Here is a 27,500-nt window from a genome sequence, read left to right as displayed (position 1 = left end):
AAGAGGAGTTCTCCCATCCAAGTGCTGGCCCAAACCTGTTCAGGTGCTGTTGCTGCTGGCAGTGGTCAAATATCCCTCAATGCAGAGACCCCTGATCACTGTATACTACGACTGTATATTACCATTAGTACACTGTTTATCTCTCTGAATTTTGATTTCCCCATTAGTGAGTGTTCTTCCTGAAAATCCTCTTGTTCCCGTGGTCCCATAGCTGTGCCGGTGCAAGTCTGAGAGGGCGAGCTCCATTAAATCAGCTTGTCGGAGTGAAAGGGATTTGTCTGTGTGTTGTAATGCGTCAAAATACTGCGGCGGGATTTTGTTGGACGGACCCGGCTTTGCCCTTCAGTGGCCTGTTCTTGAACACACAGGCCCGCCTCGGCTTTATTTCGCTGCACCGTAGCAGTCAGAGGTTTGGACACACTGAGTCAGTACAGATCGGACCCCGCCCCCCCACCTCTGTTTGAGACATTTCTGAAATTTAAGAACAACATGAATAAATGTAGATATTTATATAAAAGGAAGCGGCCGTTTTGAACAGGGCTGTTTAGACAGGGGGAGAATGCAGCTGCGGGGTTTGATCCTTGTGGTGTTTTGAATAAAGCAGCTCAGAGACGTTCCATTAAGACTCAGAACTGTTCTCACTTGTTGAAAAGAGGGAGGACATGTCCCCTCTGTGGAGATGTGCAGTGATCAGGTCGCACGTTGGCATCGTATTTGTTTATATCTGTCACTAATCTCCATCATAAACGTCTAGATCAGAATGTCTGAGATTAAAAAGGTTAGGTCAGGTGATCTAAAACATCTCACACGTCTTTGACGTTCAGTTTCTCGTAGAGGCTGAATCTCAGGGAGTGAAAGGAGCTGTGTGTGGGAGTCCCTCCTTAAGCAGTGTGTGCCACTGTTGCTAGGCAGCCACATGTCATCGTTCCAACCCTGGTTCGCAGAGTAGACCCTGATGATTCGATGTCACCAACCAAGGTTCAGTGTGGAGTGGGGAGAGTCGCACACTCAGCTCTGTCTTAGGCGTTAGTAGGTTTTTGGGTTTTGGTTAGATCCAGTATTTTGTGATTATTCGGATACTAACACCCTTCATTGTTATTCCAATGGTGTCCACAGGATGTTTCACAGCTCCGTATCTACAGCATGTAGTCGGTCTCAGTTCACTGTATAAGAGCCTGAATGGGTTAGTGCTAGTGTGAGCAACAGTGTACCTCAGTTAGGGCTGGACAATAATTCAGTATCAATAAATATCCAAATATAACTTCCTACAGTAACAGTGATGTTTTCATACACAGTTTCAAAACCCAGTTTGCAACCGAGTCCATGGTACTCAGTCGGAAAAGGGTGGAGTGCTCACTCCAGGTTGGAAGTGAGATCCTGCCTCAAGTGGAGGAGTTTAAATACCTCGGGGTCTTGTTCACGAGGGAAAGATGGAGCGGGAGATTGACAGGCGGATCGGTGCAGCGTCAGCAGTAATGCGGGCTCTGTACCGGTCCGTTGTGGTGAAGAGAGAGCTGAGCAGAAAAGCAAAGCTCTCGATTTACCGTTCGATCTACGTCCCGACCCTCACCTATGGTCACGAGCTTTGGGTAGTGACTGAAAGAACGAGATCGCGGGTACGAGCGGCTGAAATGAGTTTTCTCCGTAGGGCGTCTGGACTCTCCCTTAGAGACAGAGTTAGGAGCTCGGACATCTGGGAGAGACTCAGAGTGGAGCCGCTGCTCCTCCACGTCGAGAGGAGCCAGTTGAAGTGGTTCGGGCGTCTGGTTCGGACTCCTTCCCGGTGAGGTGTTCCACGGGGAGGAGGCCCCGGGGCAGACCAAGAACATGCTGTCTCGACTGGCCTGGGAATGCCTCGGTATACCCCCGGAGGAGCTGGAGGCAGTGGCTGGGGAGAGAGAGGTCTGGGTTTCTTTGCTCCGACTGCTTCCGCCGCGACCCGGACCCAGATAAGCGGTGGATAATGGATGGATGGATATCTATATTTACAAAGCCAAGTGGTTTTTGTTCGACGGTGATGCCATGTTTCTTGTTGTTTGTTCTTTGCAGCTTTTCTGAGGCTTTTTATTGATCGTATCAGTGTTGGCATTATATCATATTCACCCAAATTGAGAAGTATATTGTGATACAGATTTGGCCGAGTCGTCTATGGGCCTGATATTTGTTCATTAGGGAAGGTATTTGGTTTTCGTTTTTGAGATTCAGATTCATTTGAGGGATAAATGTGGCTTGTGATAAATGCAGCGCTCCACCCCACTGCACCCTAAATCAGCTTTTTCAAAATAAAAGTCCTGAACAAAGCCTAATACAATACAACAGCCTGCTTACAACGAAGAGTGACGAAGGTACAGTTCACGTTTTAAGTGTTACACCTCCATGAAGCTCTGGTTAACGTGTGTATGCTCTGTGCCCTTAGTGGCGGGTAGTGCTGTAGTCTTCAGCCAGCACTGGCTGTGACTGTAGGCTGTGTCTCAAACAGCTCCATGCTTCCTTCATTGTGCACTGCAGCTTCTGCACCAAAATAATGCTCTGAACGGCAGAAAGGAGCCCTGCACTTGAGAGCTGAATATAAATGGATCTGTGTTGGACACATGCTGCAGTTGTGGGGTGTAGAAGCTGTTATTTAAGAACTTACATTGTGCACTAAACAGGGCTTAGGGACCCATTTGGGACGGAGCCACACAACGCATCATTGTGCACATGTGTGCCATTTCAGGGACAGATTCGTCCTCTCATTACAGACAGATACAGCTCACTTACATTTCTGAATGTGAACCCTCAAGAAAGCCAGTTCCGATCTGAGCAGAATTCTGTATTGAAACCTAATCTGTAAGAGCTGTGGTTGGAGATTTTTTATTTTTTTTGCTTTGCCAGGCTTCTCAGCGCCGGAGGTCTGATGGAAAATGTTGGTAATAGAGAAAGCCACACACACATTATTTCCTTCTATCTCTCTGTCTTTGACCCATCTGGAGTAAGTGTCCAGGGCCAGCCGAGGCAGTCGCCCGTGCCGTTGCGGTGTTGCCATGGTTACGGCGAGAGAAGGAATCCCTCGTGCTTCCCTGGCACCTCGTAAGGTGTGGTCCGCTGTGTTTAGTCAAAACCCATGGTTACATCAGAGAGATCTGCCTGTGTTTTCTCTCTCTCTCTGGAAACAAACCTCTATATTATTGTACGTCTTTTAACCTTCCCCTCGTCCTCTCTGTTCTCTCCAGGCCCTGGACCAGGACCGGACCGCTCTGCAGAAGGTGAAGAAGTCTGTCAAAGCTATCTACAACTCGGGGCAAGGTAAGAGCAGGAAATTAAGTTTCTCAGCGTACTCGCTGCCCACCAGATGTTTGGGGCTTTCCAGAGTGTGTCTGGTAGTGTCTTGTTTGTCAGTTTGGTATACAGGGGCTGATTAGGTCGTTTAATGAATGTGATGATAGCACTCACAGTTTAACATACTGGGAAATGTTTATATATGTGTTTCATGTTTGAGCGGCATGGTGGTGCAGCACACAGCTCCAGGGACCTGGAGGTTGTGGGTTCGAGTCCCACTCCGGGTCTGTGAGGAGTGTGGTGTGTTCTCCCTGTGTCTGCGTGGGTTTCCTCCGGGTGACTGTCTGTGAGGAGTGTGGTGTGTTCTCTCTGTGTCTGCGTGGGTTTCCTCCGGGTGACTGTCTGTGAGGAGTGTGGTGTGTTCTCTCTGTGTCTGTGTGGGTTTGTTCCGGGTGACTGTCTGTGAGGAATGTGGTGTGTTCTCTCTGTGTCTGTGTGGGTTTGTTCCGGGTGACTGTCTGTGAGGAGTGTGGTGTGTTCTCTCTGTGTCTGTGTGGGTTTGTTCCGGGTGCTCTGGTTTCCTCCCACGCTCCAAAAACACATGTTGGTGGGTGGATTGGCGACTCAAAAGTTTGAGAGTGAATGTGTGAGTGTGTGTGCGTTGCCCTGTGAAGGACTGGCGCCCCCACACTGGCACTCAATGATTCTGGATTGGCTCTGGAACCTTTCAAAATACTTTTTTAACATACTCAGTTTAGGTAACTTTTTGTTTAATAAAATGGTGACTGTCATTTTTAATAGAAAGCAACAATTATCATAAATAAAATGACAAAAGGGCAGGAGAATGTTTTAATTTTGAATTTAAATTACTTTACACAAAAATGCTTTCAAATCTATTTGTAGATAAATATTTATAAAAGGTGTAGGAGTGTGTTGTTTGTGACGTTTATAGAAAACATCGTTTGACCACAGGTGTTAAAAATATTACAGACAGTTACACAGCTGGTTCCAGATATATTTGGACTCTGACTCCATTTTCATAATTCATCCTCTGTTCACCACCGCAGTTCCTTTAAAACCAGGAAAGTGTACAGGTGTGGTTCTGCAGTCTGGAACCCCTGCACACTAACAGAAGACATCTTTCTCTCCTGAGAGGCTCCGCCACGACTCATTCAGCTGCTGCTCACTGTTTACAGTCAGTGTTGTCTTCTGTGAGTGAAGAGCATGCTCTGGTGGGTCGAGGTCAGGTGACTGACTCTGCCTTTGAAGAATATCCCATTTCCTTGCCTCAAAAAGCTCTTGGGTTTTGCTTTTGTGGTACATTTTACGTCATTTTCCGTCTTTGAAGCGTGGCCCCATCAGTTCTGCGGTATTTGACTGAATCTGAGAAGAAAGTACAGCAGTAACATCGTCAGTAAACAACGTGGTAGCTTCAGATCACGAGTCCTTTCCTTCCTTCCTTCTCTGTAACGTTCTCTCGCCGTTAATTTGGTTTCATCTTTCTTAAGAACTGTTTTCCAGAACCATCTCCTTGAAATAAAGCGGAAAGTCTACACTTCATTCTCCTCTTGATTTCTTTCTTTCGGATTCACTGTGGTGACCTAAAAAGGCTTAATTGCGAAACTCGTGTCGCTGTCTAAATACTTCTGGAGCTGACTTATTTTAGACTTCCTTCTACCACAGAGCCCTCAGTGAGACTCTAGAGGCCTCTGTGGTCTTGGCATTGTGTTTTCCTGTGTGTGCAGCATATAGACCAGACCTCAGCGAGGCACGAGTGGGACCCGTTTGACTCTGGGTTAAACCGACCCAACTGCTGAACTGGAGTCGAGGAATGATTCATATATTTTTAAGTGGTCCAGAATGACCTCAGAGGATAACGTTACCTTAAGAAGCATTGGGAAGAATGGAAGCAACGGCTGCAGATGGCCTCATTCGACTCACTCTGGATGTGTCTTGGAGCTTCAGTAAATAAACTGATCAGAGTTAGCTTTAGCAGACAGCAGATAGCGTTAAAAGAAGTCAGATATTTCAAAGAAGGACTCAGAGTTGGCACTGATTTGCCGTACACACTTAGCCCAGAATTAACCATACCCTTGGTTTATAGTTAATTTTATTTGACCAGTGGTTCTCTTCTGGCTGGAAATGATGTAAACAAGTGACAAAACAGGGTAAGACTTAGTTGTAAAGATGTTAAAGACAAATCGTAAATATTTAACGGTGTTTTTTACATTGATCCTAACAACGGCGAACGATTTACAGGCTTCGAAACTTGAGCTGCCTCTATACCCCTCTGAACTGTCCTGGAACATCTACCTTGTTCTAGTCGATTCTAATCAATTCCCAAGTCCAAAATCGTGTCTAAAATCACGAGTCGAGCCGAGTCCACATTATTGTGTCTGACAAAATGGAAAGAACTGTACAGACGTGTCCAAGTGTTTCGAAGTGCCTGTGTTCACAGGATCAATGATAATACCGGGTTTCACACTGTAGAACCTCACATGAATGGTAGTGTGAGAGGCCATGAAGGACCCAAAGATCACCACCAACGCCGTGCTGATGAATCTGAACAGTTCTGGTTCCTACCTCTCAAAGCAGACACTCCCATCAGACACAGGGCTGGTCTCACGCAAAAGCAGACCAGCTGTCCATGACACAGCATTTAAACTCGCTTCGGCTTTGGACCAAAAGAAAAACGTAGTTGGATGAGACAAAAATGTTGCTTTTTTTTGGTGAACATTCAACCCCAAGAACACCATCCCCTTGGGGGTGTGAAAGCATTGCTCTGGGCTTGTTTTTCAGCAGTGGACCCAGCAGTCTTAGAGTAAAGGGCATTATGAAGAACATCTCTAGCACATCACTGGAGAACAGCTTTGACTTCACAGTATTTTGGCGACAGATGCTTCACAGTGTTTTTGAAAAAAAAAAAAAATATCCATCGTTTTCATAAATCGTCCTTTCTAAAAACGACTAGGGGAAGCTCCGACGTGCAGCAGGGGCCGCTGTGGACGTCTCCGTCTCATAAACAGACCCTGAAAGTGAAAGTACATCCAGTGAATCACCAGCTGCGGATGAACTCCGGACAGTCCAAGAGTTTGTAGGAGTTTCCGCAACAACCCAAACCCCACTCTCGACTCCACGGGCGTCTGTTCGTCATCATTTCAGCTCCTCTGCTGTGTGTCGTCGTCAGGGATTTCAGAAACGCTGCGTCCTCGCTCAAACCGAAAAGCCTGAGCCGTGGTTCTCTATGTTCCGGAGAGAAAAGTGTGTGTAATTGTCCACTGGGAAGAAGTGTGTGCGCCAACAACAGTGGTGACCTACGTGAAGTTGGGTTTTACCCAAAAATTAGATTCGCTTTTGTGTTTTTATTTCCAAGACGTCTCAGTAATTTAGAGTAGTTCCATCATATTAAAGCCTTTATGAGTTACCAGCTGGGGTTCCTTTTAATCGGGAAGATTCAACGACTTCATCGTGGTTTGTTTAAGAGTAAATCACGGTCAGGGAAAATCGATACTGAGGTGGGAGCATTTACAAAGAGGAGAAAGACCTGCATTTTTTAAATCTTTGGTTTGCTTTCACCTTTCTCTGTTCCTTGTTCAACCGTTTTCATTCACCTCTGAGCTTGTGTCTGATCTCATTCCGTGTGTAATCTGATCAACACGTTTCATGCACTCGGGAACTCAGACAATTGGAAAGAGTCCGACAGTAATCTGATTTCTTATTTAAAAGAGTCGATAATAATCACACAAACCGTGTGAGATCAACGTCCTCCTGCAGCTTTTTTTTTTAAAACATTGATCCTATTTTCTAAAGATTTCTAGTGTTACTCAGTGCTGCTCATCTGCTGCTGAGATGGCGGCGAGCCTTTTTTAAACGGGCGTCTGTTCTTAGACGCAGTGTGTGTCCCTCTGTTACAGGCGAGGACTGGTGAAGAGCGAGTGGTGCTCAGTGAATTTTCAGACACAGAATGGTTAGAGAATGTCAGACGGCTCTACACTTCGTCCAATTACGTTTGCCTGCATGCGCAGACGGAGAAATCCGAAATAAATCTGGGGAATGGGTAAACACACACTGAGAAATCAGATTACAGAGCTAAAATCCAACTCTCTTAAAGGATTTCTGATTCTAGACCTTACACCGATCTGAGAACTCAGAGTCTGCTGTTTACATGACCAGTTGAGTAATCAGATAACTGCAGAAATCCGATTAGGAGCTTATTATTAAGCGCACGTAAACGCAGTCACTTTAGGGTCATCCAGTGTCACGTCTGCAGTGTGGTTCCTGTGGCCTGCAGCATGCCGGGCCTCTCCCAACCCTTCACTGCTCGGTTTCTGATTTACGAGCTGCCCCTTCACTGACCTCAGGGTTCCTCAGAGGGCCGTTAGCTTTTGACCCTGTGGAGCCGCATTCAGAGTCAGCAAACGACTCCCGACACTCTCCATTTCAGCTAATGACTTTATTTATGTTCCCGTAGCACTGTCGGATGAAGTCATGGTGTTTCGAGTGCGGAGTTCTGGCCATCCATCGCTCACACACACTCTGCAGCAGTGAAGGGCGACTGTGGCGCCGGAGGAAATGCTAAGAAAGAAGCTGCTTGTAAACACTGTAATCTCTGGATTGCATCTGCGTCTGCTGCCACTCTCCTGATTAATGAGATCTTCAAGCGGGGCTCTCACATCAGCTCCAGATAACGAGACCTAGTGTCACTTGGCGGGAGTCTTCCTCTGTGTGTGGCGGTCTTTTAAGGTGACCACACGTGCTGCTCTGGAGGTTAGCGACGCTGTGTGAGCTGGTCACACACCCACAGTGTTTGTGATTAGGAACTGTACAGAGATTCGGTTTCAAATGGACACTTAGTCAAGTCAAGTTTGATAAACGGAGCATGACACGTTTCTTTACACTCCCACTGTGAGACATCACTGAGACCATTCAGACTCAAGAGGAGACACAGGGGACTCTTTCTCTCAGGAGACAAGCCGGAGACAGTTAAGATGTGTTTGGGATCTCGTTGCTGTGTGTGGGTCTCATCCTTTATTTTTTATTTTCATTGGAAGTGACGTCCTTAAGAGGTTTCCACCCAGTCCTTCAGCAGCTGTGAGAACCAGCCCCCTGCTGGTCGCTCTGAGGAGACGACGGGCTCCGGGTTTAGGGGTCTGCTTCCTCCTCCTTCTCCTCCTGCACAAGACGAATGACCTAATCATGTGGTTTTGCCAAGGGCTGGGCTCACACCGAGCAGCGAGGATCACTCCCAGATGAGCCTGGCATTCCACAGACAGAGTCCTCCAACATCTGTCCTGCTGCAAACTCACATGTTTCCTCAGACAACTCCCTTCCAGCCTCACTTCCAGCGCACCATCTTGTCTTGAGTTTTTGTGCTGTTTCTCAGGGACGTGCGAATATGCACAGGTGTTTGTCGGCTCATCGATAGAGTCTGGGGCCTGGAAAGAGTTGGGTTTAATTACAGATCTCCACTGAGAGGTTCACTGAGGACACCAGTTTTAGATGCAATACAAAAGGGGAACCGTCTTAATGCGTAAAAAAATGTTAATCATAACCAAAATCGATGAACTCTGTTAGCAGCTGGGAGCTAGAGTCGAACAAGAAGCTTAGAGCTACAAATGCTGTCCCATCAGATGAGTGAATTCTAGTTTTAATACCGGAGCTAGCAGTGGAAGACATGCTGTGGAGGGTATGTTTTATTGATGAGATGATCAGTGTTTCTGGGCCTAGGGCAGAAGTCTCCAAATCTGGACGTTGGATTCAGGTTCCAGGCTGGGATTTTAAAATGGCCGGCTGGTATGAGACTACAGCTGCAACTGCATACCAGGAATATACCCGACTGGCCATATTTCGATGCCTTTCCACTGCTTGGAATTGTTTTTCCACTGGACATACCTAGTACGTGGTACCTGGAACCAGGTACTTTTTCAGTCCCTGCTCGCGCCTGGTTCCAACCGTGCTGAGTAGCTACCAAATGGTGAGCACTGATTGGCCAGAGAGACTTGTCAATCACCACGAAATGCAGAGCTCATTAAAATTCAGCACAAATCGCCGCTTGTTAAATCTCTTAAGTTACAACAGCTTTCACGTTTATTTTTATCGTAACTTTACCTCGAGACATTTTGAAGAATTTAAATGCTCCTTGAGTCAACGAAAATCTCCTTTGAAAGCGCAAAAAGTAATAACTGGGGCGCGGAGCCGTCAGACCATAAAACCACAATAACGTGAATATGCGATGAGTAAACAGCGCCTAAATTTATTGTAGTTGTTGTGGTTTTCAAAGCCAGCAATTCCTGTTAGCGACAGTGTTTTGCAACGTCACCAGCACCATTTTGCAGGGGAGCTGTGCTAGTGGAAAAGTGACAAGCTTTAAGCGTTCCGAGCCATGCCGAGCCGAGTTGATGCGGTGGAAAAGCACCATTAGTGGCTGGCCTGGAACCTGTATCCTAGGTCGGGTCGGTTGTACCCCCTAGTAGAGACTCGGGGTAAAATCTGAGTCAGTGCGTGTACCCTAATGCTCCGGAGATTCTCCTGCATACGCTGCACAGGCGCCGCCTCACGCCTGTAGCACAAGGAAAATTGTTGTGCTCTGTATGTCTGAATGGACTACTCCGGGACATCGCCGGTCCTAATACTCTTGGGTTTGTGTAGATTCTCCACAGTTCACATGTGAAAATGATCCTAGACTGGCAGAAAAATGTAGTTGGGGGAGTGAAAACAACAGTGCTTTCTGCTCCTGAGACATTCACGACTGTAGTGCCCTTGAGTGAAGCAACTCACCCCTAACTGCTTCACAGACGCTGGGGTTGGCTGCCCACCACTCTGTGTGTGTGCCAGAAATATATATTGCGTTATGTGGACCAAATCCTGTTGTTTGTCTTCCTTGTGGGGACTGTAAATCATTACATTTTAAGGTGAAGACAGGTTTAAAATTGGGTTGTGGTTAAACAAATAGCACTTAAGGAAAAGGTCACGGTAAGCCTCCACAGAGTGAATGGATGTGTATGTTATATTCACAGCTTCACAGATAAAAGATAAATGTTTTTGTGTGTTCAGTGCTTTTAATGCACATTTTATGTATCAGGTCACAAACTATTTACATAGCAATTGAGTCCAGACCATAAACGCAGCATAAAAATGTGATACTCTTTGAATTGTATTTTGTCTAAAAGATGTACCTTCTTTTTTAAATATATTATCTATTTGACTGTTTGTCACTTTAATATCTCCCCGCTCCTCCACCCTCGCTGTGAGAGAGACTTCAAACAGCCCCTGTGCCTTTAATTCCCCCACCCCCACCTCACGGCCTGCAGCCGAACGTCAGCGTCAGCACAGGCTTTAATGTGTCGGGCTTTGCCGGTTTAATGGACTTCCTGTGGGCTGACACTCGCGCAGGAAGCCGTCCCCCTTCCAGGGATTAGACAGGAATCCTGGAATGCCCTCCGGAGTTCTGCCCCTGCCCCTGAGTAACGCTGTGATTAGGCAAGATCTGGATTTGTGTCCAGCCTCATGTTCCTCTCGCTCTCAGGGTGCCTCCATGCTGCCGGGGTCTCAGTGGGGCTGAGGGGGCTGGAGCTTGCCCTTGCTGTTTGGAGCTTGGAGGAAAAGGGTAACACAATGAGAGTCTGTACAAACAGAACAGTGCTGGAGTTAAATTGGTTTGTGTTTTAAACACTAGGCGTGGGTCATTATTTTATTACTGTGTCAGAGAGAAAAACATCCCAAACACTGTGAGATTTCACCTGTTTTTCCTGTGGGAGATAATTCTGATCATAGCTAATAGTTAATATATACATTTATCCCACCCATTAGTCACTGCTAGTTCCACCCAGGTTTACTGCAATTACACAATGTTGGCTTTAGCCACCCACAGCTTCTTTTTAAAACTGCTACCAACATAACGTCAATTCACAGCTCAACATGCCTGGATGAGAACACTAACCATGGGGATATGCAAATAGATGAGTGAAATACGTGTGTAACTGGGGACTGAGGATGCATCGTCGTGTTTTAAATCAGAGGTGGGGGCGATGTTTTGGATGCCACAAAATTTCCCAAACCGAAGAAGCTCTGATTCACAGCCTGAAACATTTATATCTTTTTCTTTATATTCCTCTCTCAACAATCTCAACACATATTTAGTTACCAGGTTTATGTTTCTGGTAGCGGCGCAGTCACACAGCTCCAGGGGCCTGGAGGTTGTGGGTTCGAGTCCCGCTCCGGGTGAATGTCTGTGAGGAGTGTGGTGTGTTCTCCCTGTGTCTGCGTGGGTTTCCTCCGGGTGCTCCGGTTTCCTCCCACAGTCCAAAAACACACATTGGTAGGTGGATTGATGACTCAAAGTGTCCATAGGTGTGAGTGTGTGTGTGTTGCCCTGAGAAGGACTGGCGCCCCCTCCAGGGTGTATTCCCGCCTTGCGCCCAATGATTCCAGGTAGGCTCTGGACCCACCGTGACCCTGAACTGAATAAGGGTTACAGATAATGAATGAATGAATGAATGAATGAATTATGGACTAAATTCACAGTTTGATACAAGAAATGTATTTTGTACATTTGTAAAAGTATTTTGCATTTTTTGTGCTTCAGAAATAAGAAGTCGAAATATAAAATCAGTTAATGAAATTGAATCAAATCTTGAGCAGAGTGCACTGTAACAGCCGTATTAGTTCCACACTGTTAATGATCTAAATAACAAAACACAGAGCCAACCCCTGGGCTACGGTCCGACAGTCCCATGATGCATTGCGGCATGACGCTAATCCCCAAGCCCTGTACTCGGTGATAGGAGTGGATTGGTTCACAAGCCAAGTGCATGCTCATGGTACGCAGTGCTAACACCATTCCATTTCTCTTCCTCTGACCCTCACAGAGCATGTGCAGAATGAGGAGAATTACGGCCAGGCGCTGGACAAGTTTGGCAGTAACTTCATGAGCCGAGAGAGCTCCGACCTGGGGGCCGCCTTCATCAAGTTCTCCAGTCTGGTCAAAGAGCTGGCAGCTCTCCTCAAAAACCTGGTAAGAGGAGTATGAGGCGCAGAAAAAAAACATAAATGGCTCATGCTCATCCTTGGGTTACATTTTTCACCCCTTCGTAGATGCTCAGTTACTGCTACTAGACTTAAATTGATTGATTGATTAATTAATTAAATGAGATTTTAAAAGGCTTGCTGAAATCTATGTGTGCACAGATTTAATTTAAAGAAGTGATTTTGAAGGTGATTCCCAAAAGAAGTATTCGGTGTAGGTTTTTTTTTCCAATATTTTCAAGCCAAGTGAAGAGATCACAGATTAGAAACAGTGTACCTGAAGGAACTGGGACTCTCCTGGTTAGAGGAATCGCCAGCATGGAGGGACAGGATGGCCTTGCCCTTGAGCGAGGGAAGGCCTCACCCTTTGGAACCTGAACACAGTCCTGACAGACAACTATCAACTTGAGTTTCCCCACCTTTGGTGTGTTGATACAAGTGTTTGTCCAGACACAGGCATTCCCTCGCTTAAGGGCAAGGCCTCCCTGTTCGGCCAGGTTGGAGCTTTCCCTCACCACACGAGCTCGACCTCTCTATTTTCTGAGTTCCTGTGCTTCCCCACAGTAGAAGAAGAACCTTTATTTGTTTAATATCTGTGTAACAGCTGATTCCTCTTTTCTGTTCTGCAGCTCCAGAGTCTCAGCCACAATGTGATCTTCACCCTGGACTCTCTGCTGAAAGGCGACCTGAAAGGAGTGAAAGGGGTGAGATTCAGTGCTCCGCTGCTCCTAATTGGAAGGGAGAGCCACTGTAAAGATCAGGCTGATTTACTCTCGCTTTGAGAGTGTTTGGCCAGTCAGAGATCCACTGTAAATCTGCCTTTGAGCTAAATTAGAGAGCGCTGTACATCGCTGTCCTTTTAAAAGCACCGTGCAAAACGAATAGCTGTAGTTCGGCTGCCAGTGAAGAGCGTGTGTAGGTGTTTGTTAGTGTGTAATGGCCTTTTATTCAGTGTAAAGCGTAGACGGAGGTTAAAGGCCCGTGTGGGCGGTTGTGTTTAGAGTGACGGCGTCATGGAGGCTGCTGGTGTCAGCCTCTTGCTGATGGCTCAGTCGTGGCCATCAGTGCGACGATGAACACGCAGCTATTATATGATTACTGTCCCCGATAAGTGGCGGTGAGACTGACACTCCTCTGAAGAGGCTGCGGGATGTCCACTTTACACTGAGCCATGCCAAAGCAGGCTGCAGCATCAGCCGAATCTCTGATGGGCCTTGTTTTGCCCACTAGACAGAGTGTATAATACCTCCCAGCCTCCTCCCTCTGCCTTTCATTCTTCCTTTCTCTCTCTTTCATTGTCTCTCTCTCTCTCTCTCTCTCTCTCTAACCTCCCCCTCCCACCCTGTCCCTCTCTGACTCAGCAGAAAACCACATGAAACTGCTCTCAGAGGCAAAAGCAGCTGAAGGGTATAAGTACGGTCCCTGTGGGACTCTATCAGATCGGGCTAAAATGCCTCCCCCCCTCGCTGCGCTCTTGCCTCATAAACCATTAACCAGCACATTTACTAATTCCCTCTCCTTCGCTGGCTTTCAGGGAAATGTTTCGCCAGCATCTCCTTGTTTGTCTGCTGTAGCATCAAAGCACATCTGTCTTTCCTTTGGTTGTTGAACAGCTCTCAGATCGTAGTCAAAAAATAGCAAATAAAATATGGACGTTTGTGTGGAGTTGTGTGATTAATTTATAACCTCGATTCTGCTGTCTGTGCCTCTCCTCAGGATCTCAAAAAACCCTTCGACAAGGCCTGGAAGGACTACGAGGCAAAGTTGTGAGTAACGTTCTGGGTCCTGTACCTGCTTGGTAACCCTCAGCCGTGTGTGTAAAGGCTGTTTGCGGCTGTGGTGTGTGTCTTGTGGGCGTTAACCATAGTCCACAATAATGGAACGTTATAAAGTGGAGTTAGGGGACTGAATGAAATCAATAAGTGTTTTATATGAGATTATGAGGCGACCACACAAAGTAAGTGAGGCCGCTGATCCCTGATGGCTTTGTTTTTCCCTGTGTGTGTGTGTGTGTGTCAGTACAAAAATTGAGAAAGAGAAGCGGGAGCACGCAAAGCAGCACGGTATGATCCGCACAGAAATCACGGGAGCAGAGATCGCAGAGGAAATGGAGAAAGAACGCAGGATCTTTCAGCTGCAGATGTGTGAGGTGAGTGCATGTGGGAGGCAGATGTGTGTGTGTGTGTGTGTCCAGGCTTCACAACATAGACAAAATATGCCACTGTGATGTAATTATACTTGTTCCACAGTGTTAGGTGTTTTTGTAATGAGCCTGATCTTGACATAGGAAGTGGAGCTGAATCAGAATGGGCTTGTTTTATCCTACACAAACCTGCCTGGGAGGTCTTGTGCCACAGTTTGTGTGTTGGTAGGCTCTGGATACTCAAATGTTTGTGCACAAACTCTGAACAAGTGATTCCTTCTTAATACATCTCTTTTAAATAATCCGCGATGCTACAGCTCTGTTCAGGTAAAGCCTCATGGGCAGCAGAAGATGTGTTAGTGTGTGTTTGCTAATTTGCAACTTACTCTCATGTTATTAGCACAGAGTGATGGCCTTTTCCACTGCATGATACCTATCGTAATCGACTCTACTCTGCCCCACTTCATGAGAAATGTAGCTGATGATGTCCAAAAACCCCATCTCTCATGGGAACCGTGGGCTTTGGAAATCACAACAACAGCGGCGGTAACGTTAAGCGTTGTTTACTCATTGTGTATTAGTATTAGCATGTTGTCGTTGTTTGGGACTGAACACAGCTCCGTCATCAGTTGTTCCTTCCTTGTTGCAGCGTCCAGCTCTCGCTGGATTCTTTCGTCGGCCACCGATCCAAGGAGCGTTTGAACCTCTTCAAAAGACCACGACGTAATTTTACGAGCTGCCGTCGTGAGTCGGATAAAAACAAACGTGATCTCTGCTGCAGCTGGAGAGTTGGTGCTGGTCGTCTGCGTTGAGTCACATAACAAGACGATCGTCTCTGACCAATCAGTTCTCTGTTAGGTTTACACATCACAGTTTAGGCCCTGCACGGCTTGCTTGGAACCACAAGGTGCCAAGGACCAAATTTGCAAAAAGGAAAAGCAAAGAAGCTCAGTAGAGTAGTGTAGGTACCATGCAGTGGAAAAGCGCCATTTGTTAACCCGGGTCTGAGACTAGCCGGCGTGCTAACAGTGTGAGAATGAACTGATTTCACTGCTGACGGCAGATAAGGCTGAGGACTCTATTCAAATAAATATCAAAGAGGAATAAGAACCATTTATTTATTTGTTTATTCATTTTCTGTAATGTCATCTACTTCAGGCTACATTTATTAATTTACATCAAATAAATTGAATGACCTTTGTGCACAGTGGCCCAGCTCTGCCTAAGTGTGTACTGTCCTCAAAAGGAGTTTGAGAGTCAAGGCCTCAATTAATTCTGTGTTTCCTTGTTGTCCTGAACAGTACCTGATCAAAGTGAATGAGATTAAGACCAAGAAGGGTGTGGATCTTCTCCAGAACCTCATTAAGTATTACCATGCACAGTGCAAGTAAGTAAACCTGAAGTGCATTCGGTCTAATGACAGAAACATACAGGGAACCTGTGGACGGTTGTCAGCTCCTGCATCTCTTTATAGTTCTGAGATCTATGACTAAAGCCATAAAAAACCTGCCATTAATGTCGCCCTAATGTCATATTTCTCCTCTAAGCTTTTTCCAGGATGGCTTGAAAACTGCTGACAAGATGAAGCAGTACATTGAGAAGTTAGCAGCTGATCTCTATAATGTGAGTAAACCCTCTGCTGTGCCGTATTACTTTATTACCTCCGGCTCAAGGCTGAGGCTCTGCTATGGTTTTCCTTGGGCTTGCATTATTCAGCTTTGCCTTAGAGAATTAGCCGTAAAGAGTCTAGTGTGGTGGCACGAAGGTCTTTCATGGCTCTAATTGAAAACGATGTGTGGAAAAGATGTAGGGAAAAGCATCCAGAGCTAGTTTCTTTTGATGCTTCACTCGTATGTAGGTCATGTCGTATTGTAACGTAGCAAAATCATTTTTATTTGTTTATTTTCAGATAAAACAAACCCAGGATGAGGAGAAAAAGCAACTCACTGCTCTCAGAGACCTCATCAAGTCCTCCTTACAGCTGGACCAGAAGGAGGTAGGTGCTCTATTGGTGAGGTTCCTCAGGGGTCAGTTGTAGGTCCACTTTAAATGCAAACCTGCTTTTTTTTAAACTTATGTTGCAATTAACTGGTCATCAGACCTGAAATTATCAGAGGAGAACCTCCCCCGCCAAACACACATACACACACCGCCTCTCCTAAGCTTTCACGGTCTTTGAGGCGTTCTTCATGTACATCAGGGAGTTGTTTTAGCGTGTAATGAAGTGAGGGGGGTATGTGCTGTCATCAGCATTAACATTTAATTAGACAGAACCGGGTCTAACTTTCCAAACCATGACATTTACAATCTAATAGACTACCAGACCGGTCGGGAATGTGTTTGTACACAGGTTTACGTGTCTCCTGAGAGAAGGGAACTCGGGATGTCAGGCTTAAACAGCAGAACTCTTTCCTGGAGCCAAGTGTTTGAAGTGATATATGTTTGGAGTTAACGTCCCCCGCCAACCAGATGTTCGTACTCTCGATTATATGAAATAGTACAGTGTTTCAACACCCAGACAGCCCCTAACTGAACTGAACGTATGGCCTACTCTTATTTGGATTGTGTTTGAACGGTTGTGGTACTGCTCTTTCATTCCTGACTCTTCTTCTCTCTCTCGTTTCACTGCTTTCTGACTGAAGTCACGGAGAGTAAGTGGATATTAGTGATGATGTCGTTCCATTGCCTTGCTGCTTATTTCCCTTTGGTTTCAGAGCATGACGAGATTTTATGAATAATTTAATCTACTTTCCATCAGTGCATTTCTATTTCGAAAGTGTTTTTTTTCTTTGCACGCAGTGATTTAAAAGTCTGCTTTCTCATGTTTCTGTATATAGTGGGTGTGAAGTGTTAATGAATGATGTGCTGTTTGTGTGTGTAGGACTCCCAGAGCAAGCAGAGCGGTTACAGTATGCACCAGCTTCAGGGAAACAAGGAGTTTGGCAGTGAGAAGAAGGGCTATCTGATGAAGAAAAGTGACGGGTGAGTCTGACCGCTGTCCCTGGAGTCGATTCACACAGCCTTTAAAGGAACGCTACGTTGTGATGAGTCACCGAGGTGTATCAGAGAGAATTAATCCTCTGACATATGCTACTCTGGGCTCAGCACTGCAGAAACCGCACTATGTAACTTTTGGAGGAGGGTAGGAAACCACCTCTCACTCCTCACTGAAATAAATACAGTGCTGTAAATATGAATTAAACAAAGGGAAGCCCCAGGAGCAGTTCACACACAATTTCGTTGACCTTCAGAAGTTTGACAGAGCCACACCTCCTTTTTTATTTTTCATCGTCAATACTGCAGTGCATTTCTCTCACATCAGTATCGTGTTCGATACAGTTTCATGCTCAGGTCTTGAATTATAGATAACTCTAAGGCTGATGGACAGAAGGAAGCAGCGCACGCAAAAAAAGAAAAGCTGAGGAAGGAGACAAAACAAGTTGATGGTGCAAAAATGGTTGCAAGCTGTTCTACATGTCGTCTAAGAGGTGTTAGTGAAGCCTGGATTTAACGCTGTGGGGTTTCTGTTGTTTTACAAGTTTGTTACATGTCACACTGTGGCCAATGATCACCATATCAGCTGTTCTCCCAGTGAGAACAAAGCTGCGATGCAACACACGTTTAACCTTATGTCAGAACAGCTCCTTCTCATACAAATGGGGTTCCGTAAACAAGAACAGGTTCTGGTGTTCTGCCGTAAACAACACAAACTGAAAGGAGAGGAAGGGTCTCGTTGATTGCTGGATAAAAGAGAACAACACTAAGGGAATGCCCATAATAGCGTGTGTGTTAGCCGGCTGTTTTCTGTATTTTACCTTCGTGGTTGCTAACTATCACATTCCTGTATTAGAATAATTACAAACAGGTGCCTCTGATGCTGTCTGAACTTTTTCACTGGGTGTCTTTGTTTCAGCTCGCTACATAAACTATTGACTGGTCACCATTTGTTTTGTTTTACTTTTAAACGTTACATTTACTCAGTGACACCATCACTCTTCTGAAAGGTTTTCTATGGAGCCCCTGAGGAGTCATGGTGGTTGTTTTTAATAAGGCGTGGCCACAATGTATTATTTTACACAAAATAATAACTTACTGAGGCCACAAGATTATGTTTTGATAATGTAATAAAATATTTTGAGGCCACAAACTAATATACTGACCACAACTATATTGTGGCAACAAGTTAATATATTGAAGTCACAAAATATAATATTCAGGGTCACGGTGGATCCAGAGACTACCTGGAATCATTGGGCGCAAGGCAGGAATACACCCTGGAAGGGGCGCCAGTCCTTCACAGGGCAACACACACACACACTCACACATTCACTCACACCTACGGTCACTTTTGAGTCGCCGATCCACCTACCAACGTGTGTTTTTGGACTGTGGGAGAAAAAACGGAGCACCCGGAGGAAACCCACACAGACACAGGGAGAACATACCACACTCCTCACAGACAGTCACCCGGAGGAAACCCACGCAGACACAGGGAGAACACACCACACTCCTCACAGACAGTCACCCGGAGGAAACCCACGCAGACACAGGGAGAACACACCACACTCCTCACAGACAGTCATCCGGAGGAAACCCACGCAGACACAGGGAGAACACACCACACTCCTCACAGACAGTCATCCGGAGGAAACCCACGCAGACACAGAGAGAACACACCACACTCCTCACAGACAGTCACCCGGAGGAAACCCACGCAGACACAGAGAGAACACACCACACTCCTCACAGACAGTCACCCGGAGGAAACCCACACAGACACAGGGAGAACATACCACACTCCTCACAGACAGTCATCCGGAGGAAACCCACACAGACACAGGGAGAACACAGCACACTCCTCACAGACAGTCACCCGGAGGAAACCCACGCAGACACAGGGAGAACACACCACACTCCTCACAGTCACCCGGAGGAAACCCACGCAGACACAGAGAGAACACACCACACTCCTCACAGACAGTCACCCGGAGGAAACCCACGCAGACACGGAGAGAACACACCACACTCCTCACAGACAGTCACCCGGAGGAAACCCACACAGACACAGGGAGAACACACCACACTCCTCACAGACAGTCACCCGGAGGAAACCCACACAGACACAGGGAGAACACACCACACTCCTCACAGACAGTCACCCGGAGGAAACTCACACAGACACAGGGAGAACACACCACACTCCTCACAGACAGTCACCCGGAGGAAACCCACACAGACACAGGGAGAACACACCACACTCCTCACAGACAGTCACCCGGAGGAAACCCACACAGACACAGGGAGAACACACCACACTCCTCACAGACAGTCACCCGGAGGAAACCCACAAAGACACAGGGAGAACACAGCACACTCCTCACAGATAGTCACCCGGAGGAAACCCACACAGACACAGGGAGAACACACCACACTCCTCACAAACAGTCACCCGGAGGAAACCCACACAGACACAGGGAGAACACACCACACTCCTCACAGACAGTCACCCGGAGGAAACCCACGCAGACACAGAGAGAACACACCACACTCCTCACAGACAATCACCCGGAGGAAACCCACGCAGACACAGAGAGAACACACCACACTCCTCACAGACAATCACCCGGAGGAAACCCACGCAGACACAGAGAGAACACACCACACTCCTCACAGACAGTCACCCGGAGGAAACCCACACAGACACAGGGAGAACACACCACACTCCTCACAGACAGTCACCCGGAGGAAACTCACACAGACACAGGGAGAACACACCACACTCCTCACAGACAGTCACCCGGAGGAAACCCACACAGACACAGGGAGAACACACCACACTCCTCACAGACAGTCACCCGGAGGAAACCCACACAGACACAGGGAGAACACACCACACTCCTCACAGACAGTCACCCGGAGGAAACCCACAAAGACACAGGGAGAACACAGCACACTCCTCACAGATAGTCACCCGGAGGAAACCCACACAGACACAGGGAGAACACACCACACTCCTCACAGACAGTCACCCGGAGGAAACCCACACAGACACAGGGAGAACACACCACACTCCTCACAGACAGTCACCCGGAGGAAACCCACGCAGACACAGAGAGAACACACCACACTCCTCACAGACAATCACCCGGAGGAAACCCACGCAGACACAGAGAGAACACACCACACTCCTCACAGACAATCACCCGGAGGAAACCCACGCAGACACAGAGAGAACACACCACACTCCTCACAGACAGTCACCCGGAGCGGGAATCGAACCCACGGCCACAAAATAATTTTTGTCTATATAGTAATGTATTGTGGCCAAAGAATAAAAGGCTATATTGTGGTCACAAGATTAAATATTTAGGCCACAAAATTATATATTGTTTTTAATACCTAATATATGATTTTTTTACAAATGTGTGTGTGTCTGTGTTTCCCCGTGAAAGACTGGCGCCCCCTCCAGGGTGTATTCCCACCTTGCGCCCAATGATTCCAGGTAGGCTCTGGATTCACAGCGACCCTGAACTGGATAAGGGTTACAGATAATGAACGAATGTTTTTTTGCCCTCAATATATTATTTTGTGGCCCTGTGTTATTATTAACAACCATCATGTCATCTTAGGGGCTCCACATTTGTCTCTAATGAAAGTGATGCTATGTGTAGTTGTCTCGAACCTAACAGAGTTGTAGTAGGACTTTAACACTGTTATGTATTTTAATTGTAATGTAATATAATTCCAGCAGTTAATAATGAAGCTAAACTAAAATTCTCTGTGAAATACCATTGGCCGTTAGACCATTGGCTCCCATGTGAGCGACCGGGGTTCGATTCCCGTTCTGGGCAACCAGTCTGTGCTGCACCAATAAAAGTCCTTGGGCAAGACTCCTAACAGTACATGTAATACCAGTAACTGTAAGTCGCTCTGGATAAGAGCGTCGGCCAAAATGCCGTAAATGTCTTTATCGTGATTCGCCCAGTTACGGAAGAAAAGACATTAGACTCTGAGACATCTGTGGTTTTCTTGTCCTTCCTCCAGGCTGCGGAAGGTGTGGCAGAGAAGGAAGTGTTCGGTGAAGGGCGGCATCCTGACCATCTCTCATGCCACAGTGAGTAGCGCGATCCTCTCTGAGTCCAGCAGCGAGATCCCCCCCACCCCCCAGGAGAGAGCCGGGAGCTTTTTTTAAGTTTCAGTGCCAGACAAAGTAGGACAGGTAGCACACGTCCAGCACCGCTTCACAAGAATAGCACATCTGCTAACGGCCGTCTCATTGCAGCCCTCATCCTGTCCGTTTTCTCCAGGTGTTGGGGAAATGTGTTTGTCTGGGGCTTGGTGGGATTGGAGGCGGGTGGTCTGTGGTTGTCATAGTAACCTGCTCCTCACTGTGCGGTGACTCATGTAGTAATAATTTGGAGTGGGGTGGCAGCAGGGGGTCTCTTACTGTCTCTCAACAAAAGCTGCTGTAATGAGGCCTGCTTTGGACAGTGTGTGTGTGTGTGTGTGTGTGTGTCACACCATAACAACACCCTGCATGTCAGTGTGGAGAACAGAAGAGCTAAGTTAAAAAGTGTGTTTCTGAGCGTTATTATTGTTTTGTCTACACTGGCGTCATTCATTCATTCATCTTCTGTAACTGCTTCATCCCGATGAGCCATGGTGGGTCTGGAGCCTACGTGGAATCATTGGGTGCATGAAAGATTACAACCTGGACAGAGCATCTCTCACACACTCAGCCAATCACTCACATACTCACCCAGTCAATCACACACTCACACCTGTGAACACTTTCACACTCTCACCGAGTCACTCACACACTCACACCTGTGAACACTTTCACACTCTCACCGAGTCACTCACACACACACACCTGTGAACACTTTCACAAACTCATTCAGTCACACACACACTCACACCTGTGAACACTTTCACACTCTCACCGAGTCACTCACACACTCACACCTGTGAACACTTTCACACTCTCACCGAGTCACTCACACACACACACCTGTGAACACTTTCACAAACTCATTCAGTCACACACACACTCACACCTGTGAACACTTTCACACTCATCCAGTCACACACATTCACACACTCATCCAGTCACACACACTCACACCTGTGGACAGTGTCACACACTCACCCAGTCACTCACACACTCACACCTGTGGACAGTTTCACACACTCACCCAGTCACTCACACACTCACACCTGTGGACAGTTTCACACACTCACCCAGTCACTCACACACTCACACCTGTGGACAGTTTCACACATTCACCCAGTCACTCACACACTCTCACCTGTGGACAGTTTCACACACTCACCCAGTCACTCACACACTCACACCTGTGGACAGTTTCACACACTCACCCAGTCACTCACACACTCATCCAGTCACCCCCACACACACACACCTGTGGACAGTTTCACACACTCACCCAGTCACTCACACACTCACACCTGTGGACAGTTTCACACACTCACCCTGTCACTCACACACACACACCTGTGGACAGTTTCACACACTCACCCTGTCACTCACACACACCTGTGGACAGTTTCACACACTCACCCAGTCACTCACACACTCACACCTGTGGACAGTTTCACACACTCACTCAGTCACTCACACACTCTCACCTGTGGACAGTTTCACACACTCACCCAGTCACTCACACACTCACACCTGTGAACACTTTCACAAACTCATTCAGTCACACACACACTCACACCTGTGAACACTTTCACACTCATCCAGTCACACACATTCACACACTCATCCAGTCACACACACTCACACCTGTGGACAGTGTCACACACTCACCCAGTCACTCACACACTCACACCTGTGGACAGTTTCACACACTCACCCAGTCACTCACACACTCACACCTGTGGACAGTTTCACACACTCACCCAGTCACTCACACACTCACACCTGTGGACAGTTTCACACACTCACCCAGTCACTCACACACTCTCACCTGTGGACAGTTTCACACACTCACCCAGTCACTCACACACTCACACCTGTGGACAGTTTCACACACTCACCCAGTCACTCACACACTCATCCAGTCACCCCCACACACACACACCTGTGGACAGTTTCACACACTCACCCAGTCACTCACACACTCACACCTGTGGACAGTTTCACACACTCACCCTGTCACTCACACACTCACACCTGTGGACAGTTTCACACACTCACCCTGTCACTCACACACTCACACCTGTGGACAGTTTCACACACTCACCCAGTCACTCACACACTCATCCATTCACCCCCACACACACACACCTGTGGACAGTTTCACACACTCACCCAGTCACTCACACACTCACACCTGTGGACAGTTTCACACACTCACTCAGTCACTCACACACTCTCACCTGTGGACAGTTTCACACACTCACCCAGTCACTCACACACTCACACCTGTGGACAGTTTCACACACTCACCCAGTCACTCACACACTCACACCTGTGGACAGTTTCACACACTCACCCTGTCACTCACACACTCACACCTGTGGACAGTTTCACACACTCACCCAGTCACTCACACACTCACACCTGTGGACAGTTTCACACACTCACCCTGTCACTCACACACTCACACCTGTGGACAGTTTCACACACTCACCCAGTCACTCACACTCACACCTGTGGACAGTTTCACACACTCACCCTGTCACTCACACACTCACACCTGTGGACAGTTTCACACACTCACCCAGTCACTCACACACTCACACCTGTGGACAGTTTCACACACTCACCCAGTCACTCACACACTCTCACCTGTGGACAGTTTCACACACTCACCCAGTCACTCACACACTCATCCAGTCACCCCCACACACACACCTGTGGACAGTTTCACACACTCACCCAGTCACTCACACACTCACACCTGTGGACAGTTTCACACACTCACCCAGTCACTCACACACTCTCACCTGTGGACAGTTTCACACACTCACCCAGTCACTCACACACTCATCCAGTCACCCCCACACACACACCTGTGGACAGTTTCACACACTCACCCTGTCACTCACACACTGAGTTAACTGAGTTACACCAGGGACAGCTCTGTCTCATGTGGCTTCTTTTTCGTTTTCTGTTTACATTTCCTTTGCAGTGTTTAAAGCTCAAGCGTTCACAGACTGACCCCTGGTCAATCAATCAATCAATCAAATTTTATTTATATAGCGCTTTTCACAACAAAAAGTCGTCACAAAGCAGCTTTACAGAGATCCGGGTCCAAGCCTCCTATGAGCAAGCCAGGGGCAACAGTGGCAAGGAAAAACTCCTCCCGATGAGCCATGGTGGGTCTGGAGCCTACGTGGAATCATTGGGTGCATGAAAGATTACAACCTGGACAGAGCATCTCTCACACACTCAGCCAATCACTCACATACTCACCCAGTCAATCACACACTCACACCTGTGAACACTTTCACACTCTCACCGAGTCACTCACACACTCACACCTGTGAACACTTTCACACTCTCACCGAGTCACTCACACACACACACCTGTGAACACTTTCACAAACTCATTCAGTCACACACACACTCACACCTGTGAACACTTTCACACTCTCACCGAGTCACTCACACACTCACACCTGTGAACACTTTCACACTCTCACCGAGTCACTCACACACACACACCTGTGAACACTTTCACAAACTCATTCAGTCACACACACACTCACACCTGTGAACACTTTCACACTCATCCAGTCACACACATTCACACACTCATCCAGTCACACACACTCACACCTGTGGACAGTGTCACACACTCACCCAGTCACTCACACACTCACACCTGTGGACAGTTTCACACACTCACCCAGTCACTCACACACTCACACCTGTGGACAGTTTCACACACTCACCCAGTCACTCACACACTCATCCATTCACCCCCACACACACACACCTGTGGACAGTTTCACACACTCACCCAGTCACTCACACACTCACACCTGTGGACAGTTTCACACACTCACTCAGTCACTCACACACTCTCACCTGTGGACAGTTTCACACACTCACCCAGTCACTCACACACTCACACCTGTGGACAGTTTCACACACTCACCCAGTCACTCACACACTCACACCTGTGGACAGTTTCACACACTCACCCTGTCACTCACACACTCACACCTGTGGACAGTTTCACACACTCACCCAGTCACTCACACACTCACACCTGTGGACAGTTTCACACACTCACCCTGTCACTCACACACTCACACCTGTGGACAGTTTCACACACTCACCCAGTCACTCACACTCACACCTGTGGACAGTTTCACACACTCACCCTGTCACTCACACACTCACACCTGTGGACAGTTTCACACACTCACCCAGTCACTCACACACTCACACCTGTGGACAGTTTCACACACTCACCCAGTCACTCACACACTCTCACCTGTGGACAGTTTCACACACTCACCCAGTCACTCACACACTCATCCAGTCACCCCCACACACACACCTGTGGACAGTTTCACACACTCACCCAGTCACTCACACACTCACACCTGTGGACAGTTTCACACACTCACCCAGTCACTCACACACTCTCACCTGTGGACAGTTTCACACACTCACCCAGTCACTCACACACTCATCCAGTCACCCCCACACACACACCTGTGGACAGTTTCACACACTCACCCTGTCACTCACACACTGAGTTAACTGAGTTACACCAGGGACAGCTCTGTCTCATGTGGCTTCTTTTTCGTTTTCTGTTTACATTTCCTTTGCAGTGTTTAAAGCTCAAGCGTTCACAGACTGACCCCTGGTCAATCAATCAATCAATCAAATTTTATTTATATAGCGCTTTTCACAACAAAAAGTCGTCACAAAGCAGCTTTACAGAGATCCGGGTCCAAGCCTCCTATGAGCAAGCCAGGGGCAACAGTGGCAAGGAAAAACTCCCTCAGCACACGAGGAAGAAACCTTGGAAGGAACCAAGACTCATACGGGGAACCCATCCTCCTCGGGTCGACACCGGAGACACAACAGAGAACAGAAGTAAAAGTGAAGGGGTTATAGTAATATAAATGTAGTATATTAGTGATGATGGAGAAGCAGAAATGAAAATGGTGAGGATGATGATATTAGTGATGTATGAGTCTTAGCAAGGCCAGGATCTTGTACAGGACACAGGGGCTGGATCAGGGCAAAACCTGGAGAGCAGCAGGACATCTCAAAGCATGAGAGAGAGACAGGAGAAAGAAAGCCAGACAAAGGGAACAAATAAAAATACAAAAGGTTAGTAGGGTCATGGTAAAGAACCATGAACTAAAGAACCATGAACCCTGGTGCCGTGGAGATTAGTTAGATTTTATCACACGAAGCTAAAGACGATGACACATGCTGTGCCCCTGATGCTTCATTGATGTTGTAACTGTGACTGTGTTCGACAGCCGCTCTTTGTTTAAAGCTCTGCATTACTGCCCCTCACCTGTCCAGTCTGGGTCTACTTTCTATGAGAAGTATCCCATAGAACCGCGTGTGACGAAGCTTATTTCCTAAACAGAGCTGATGTAACTTTGCTGTCTTCCTGATCTGACTGAGTCTCTGTGTGTTACGGTTCAGTCCAACAGGCAGCCGGTCCGGCTCAACCTGCTCACCTGCCAGGTTAAACCAGGAGAGGACAAGAAGTGCTTCGACCTCATCTCCCGTGAGTGTGCACACACTCGCACTGATGTGTGTGTGTTTCTGTGTGGGTCTCTGAGCATGTGTGTGTGTGTGTTAAAATGTGATGTAAGTGTACAGAGCAGCCAGACCGGGACAGGTACACCTTCCCTGACAGGGAAGTGAGCTCCACACTTTACGTGGTCAGTTTATTCCAGGACTAGACCTAATCCCAGCCTGGGAACCCGACCCTTTAAAACGCAATAACAAAAACAGCTGCTGTAATTCTCAGGCAGGAAGAGAGACTGGAAAATGAATTATGAATTACAAACCCTCACGAGCACAATAAATAAAACTCAAAGGAAAACAACCACGGGATGTGGA

The 27,500-nt window shown here is 47.2% G+C and overlaps 1 protein-coding gene across 1 annotated transcript in view; it reads left to right on the top strand.

The window, feature by feature from the left end:
• The window catches only part of asap1a (ArfGAP with SH3 domain, ankyrin repeat and PH domain 1a), an 87,061-nt gene that overhangs the window by 31,691 nt on the left and 27,870 nt on the right, over positions 1-27,500 (top strand). Inside the window, 11 exon segments of the mRNA XM_066680766.1 lie at positions 3,213-3,285; positions 12,126-12,271; positions 12,912-12,986; positions 13,999-14,048; positions 14,302-14,431; positions 15,727-15,812; positions 15,973-16,048; positions 16,335-16,421; positions 17,307-17,407; positions 21,470-21,539; positions 27,078-27,162. Coding sequence (XP_066536863.1) covers positions 3,213-3,285; positions 12,126-12,271; positions 12,912-12,986; positions 13,999-14,048; positions 14,302-14,431; positions 15,727-15,812; positions 15,973-16,048; positions 16,335-16,421; positions 17,307-17,407; positions 21,470-21,539; positions 27,078-27,162 — 979 coding nt within the window.

This window comes from Hoplias malabaricus, chromosome 9 (genome assembly GCF_029633855.1).
Source record: "Hoplias malabaricus isolate fHopMal1 chromosome 9, fHopMal1.hap1, whole genome shotgun sequence".
In the NCBI taxonomy this organism is placed as follows: domain Eukaryota; kingdom Metazoa; phylum Chordata; class Actinopteri; order Characiformes; family Erythrinidae; genus Hoplias; species Hoplias malabaricus.
This window is presented reverse-complemented; position numbering and strand designations above follow the sequence as displayed.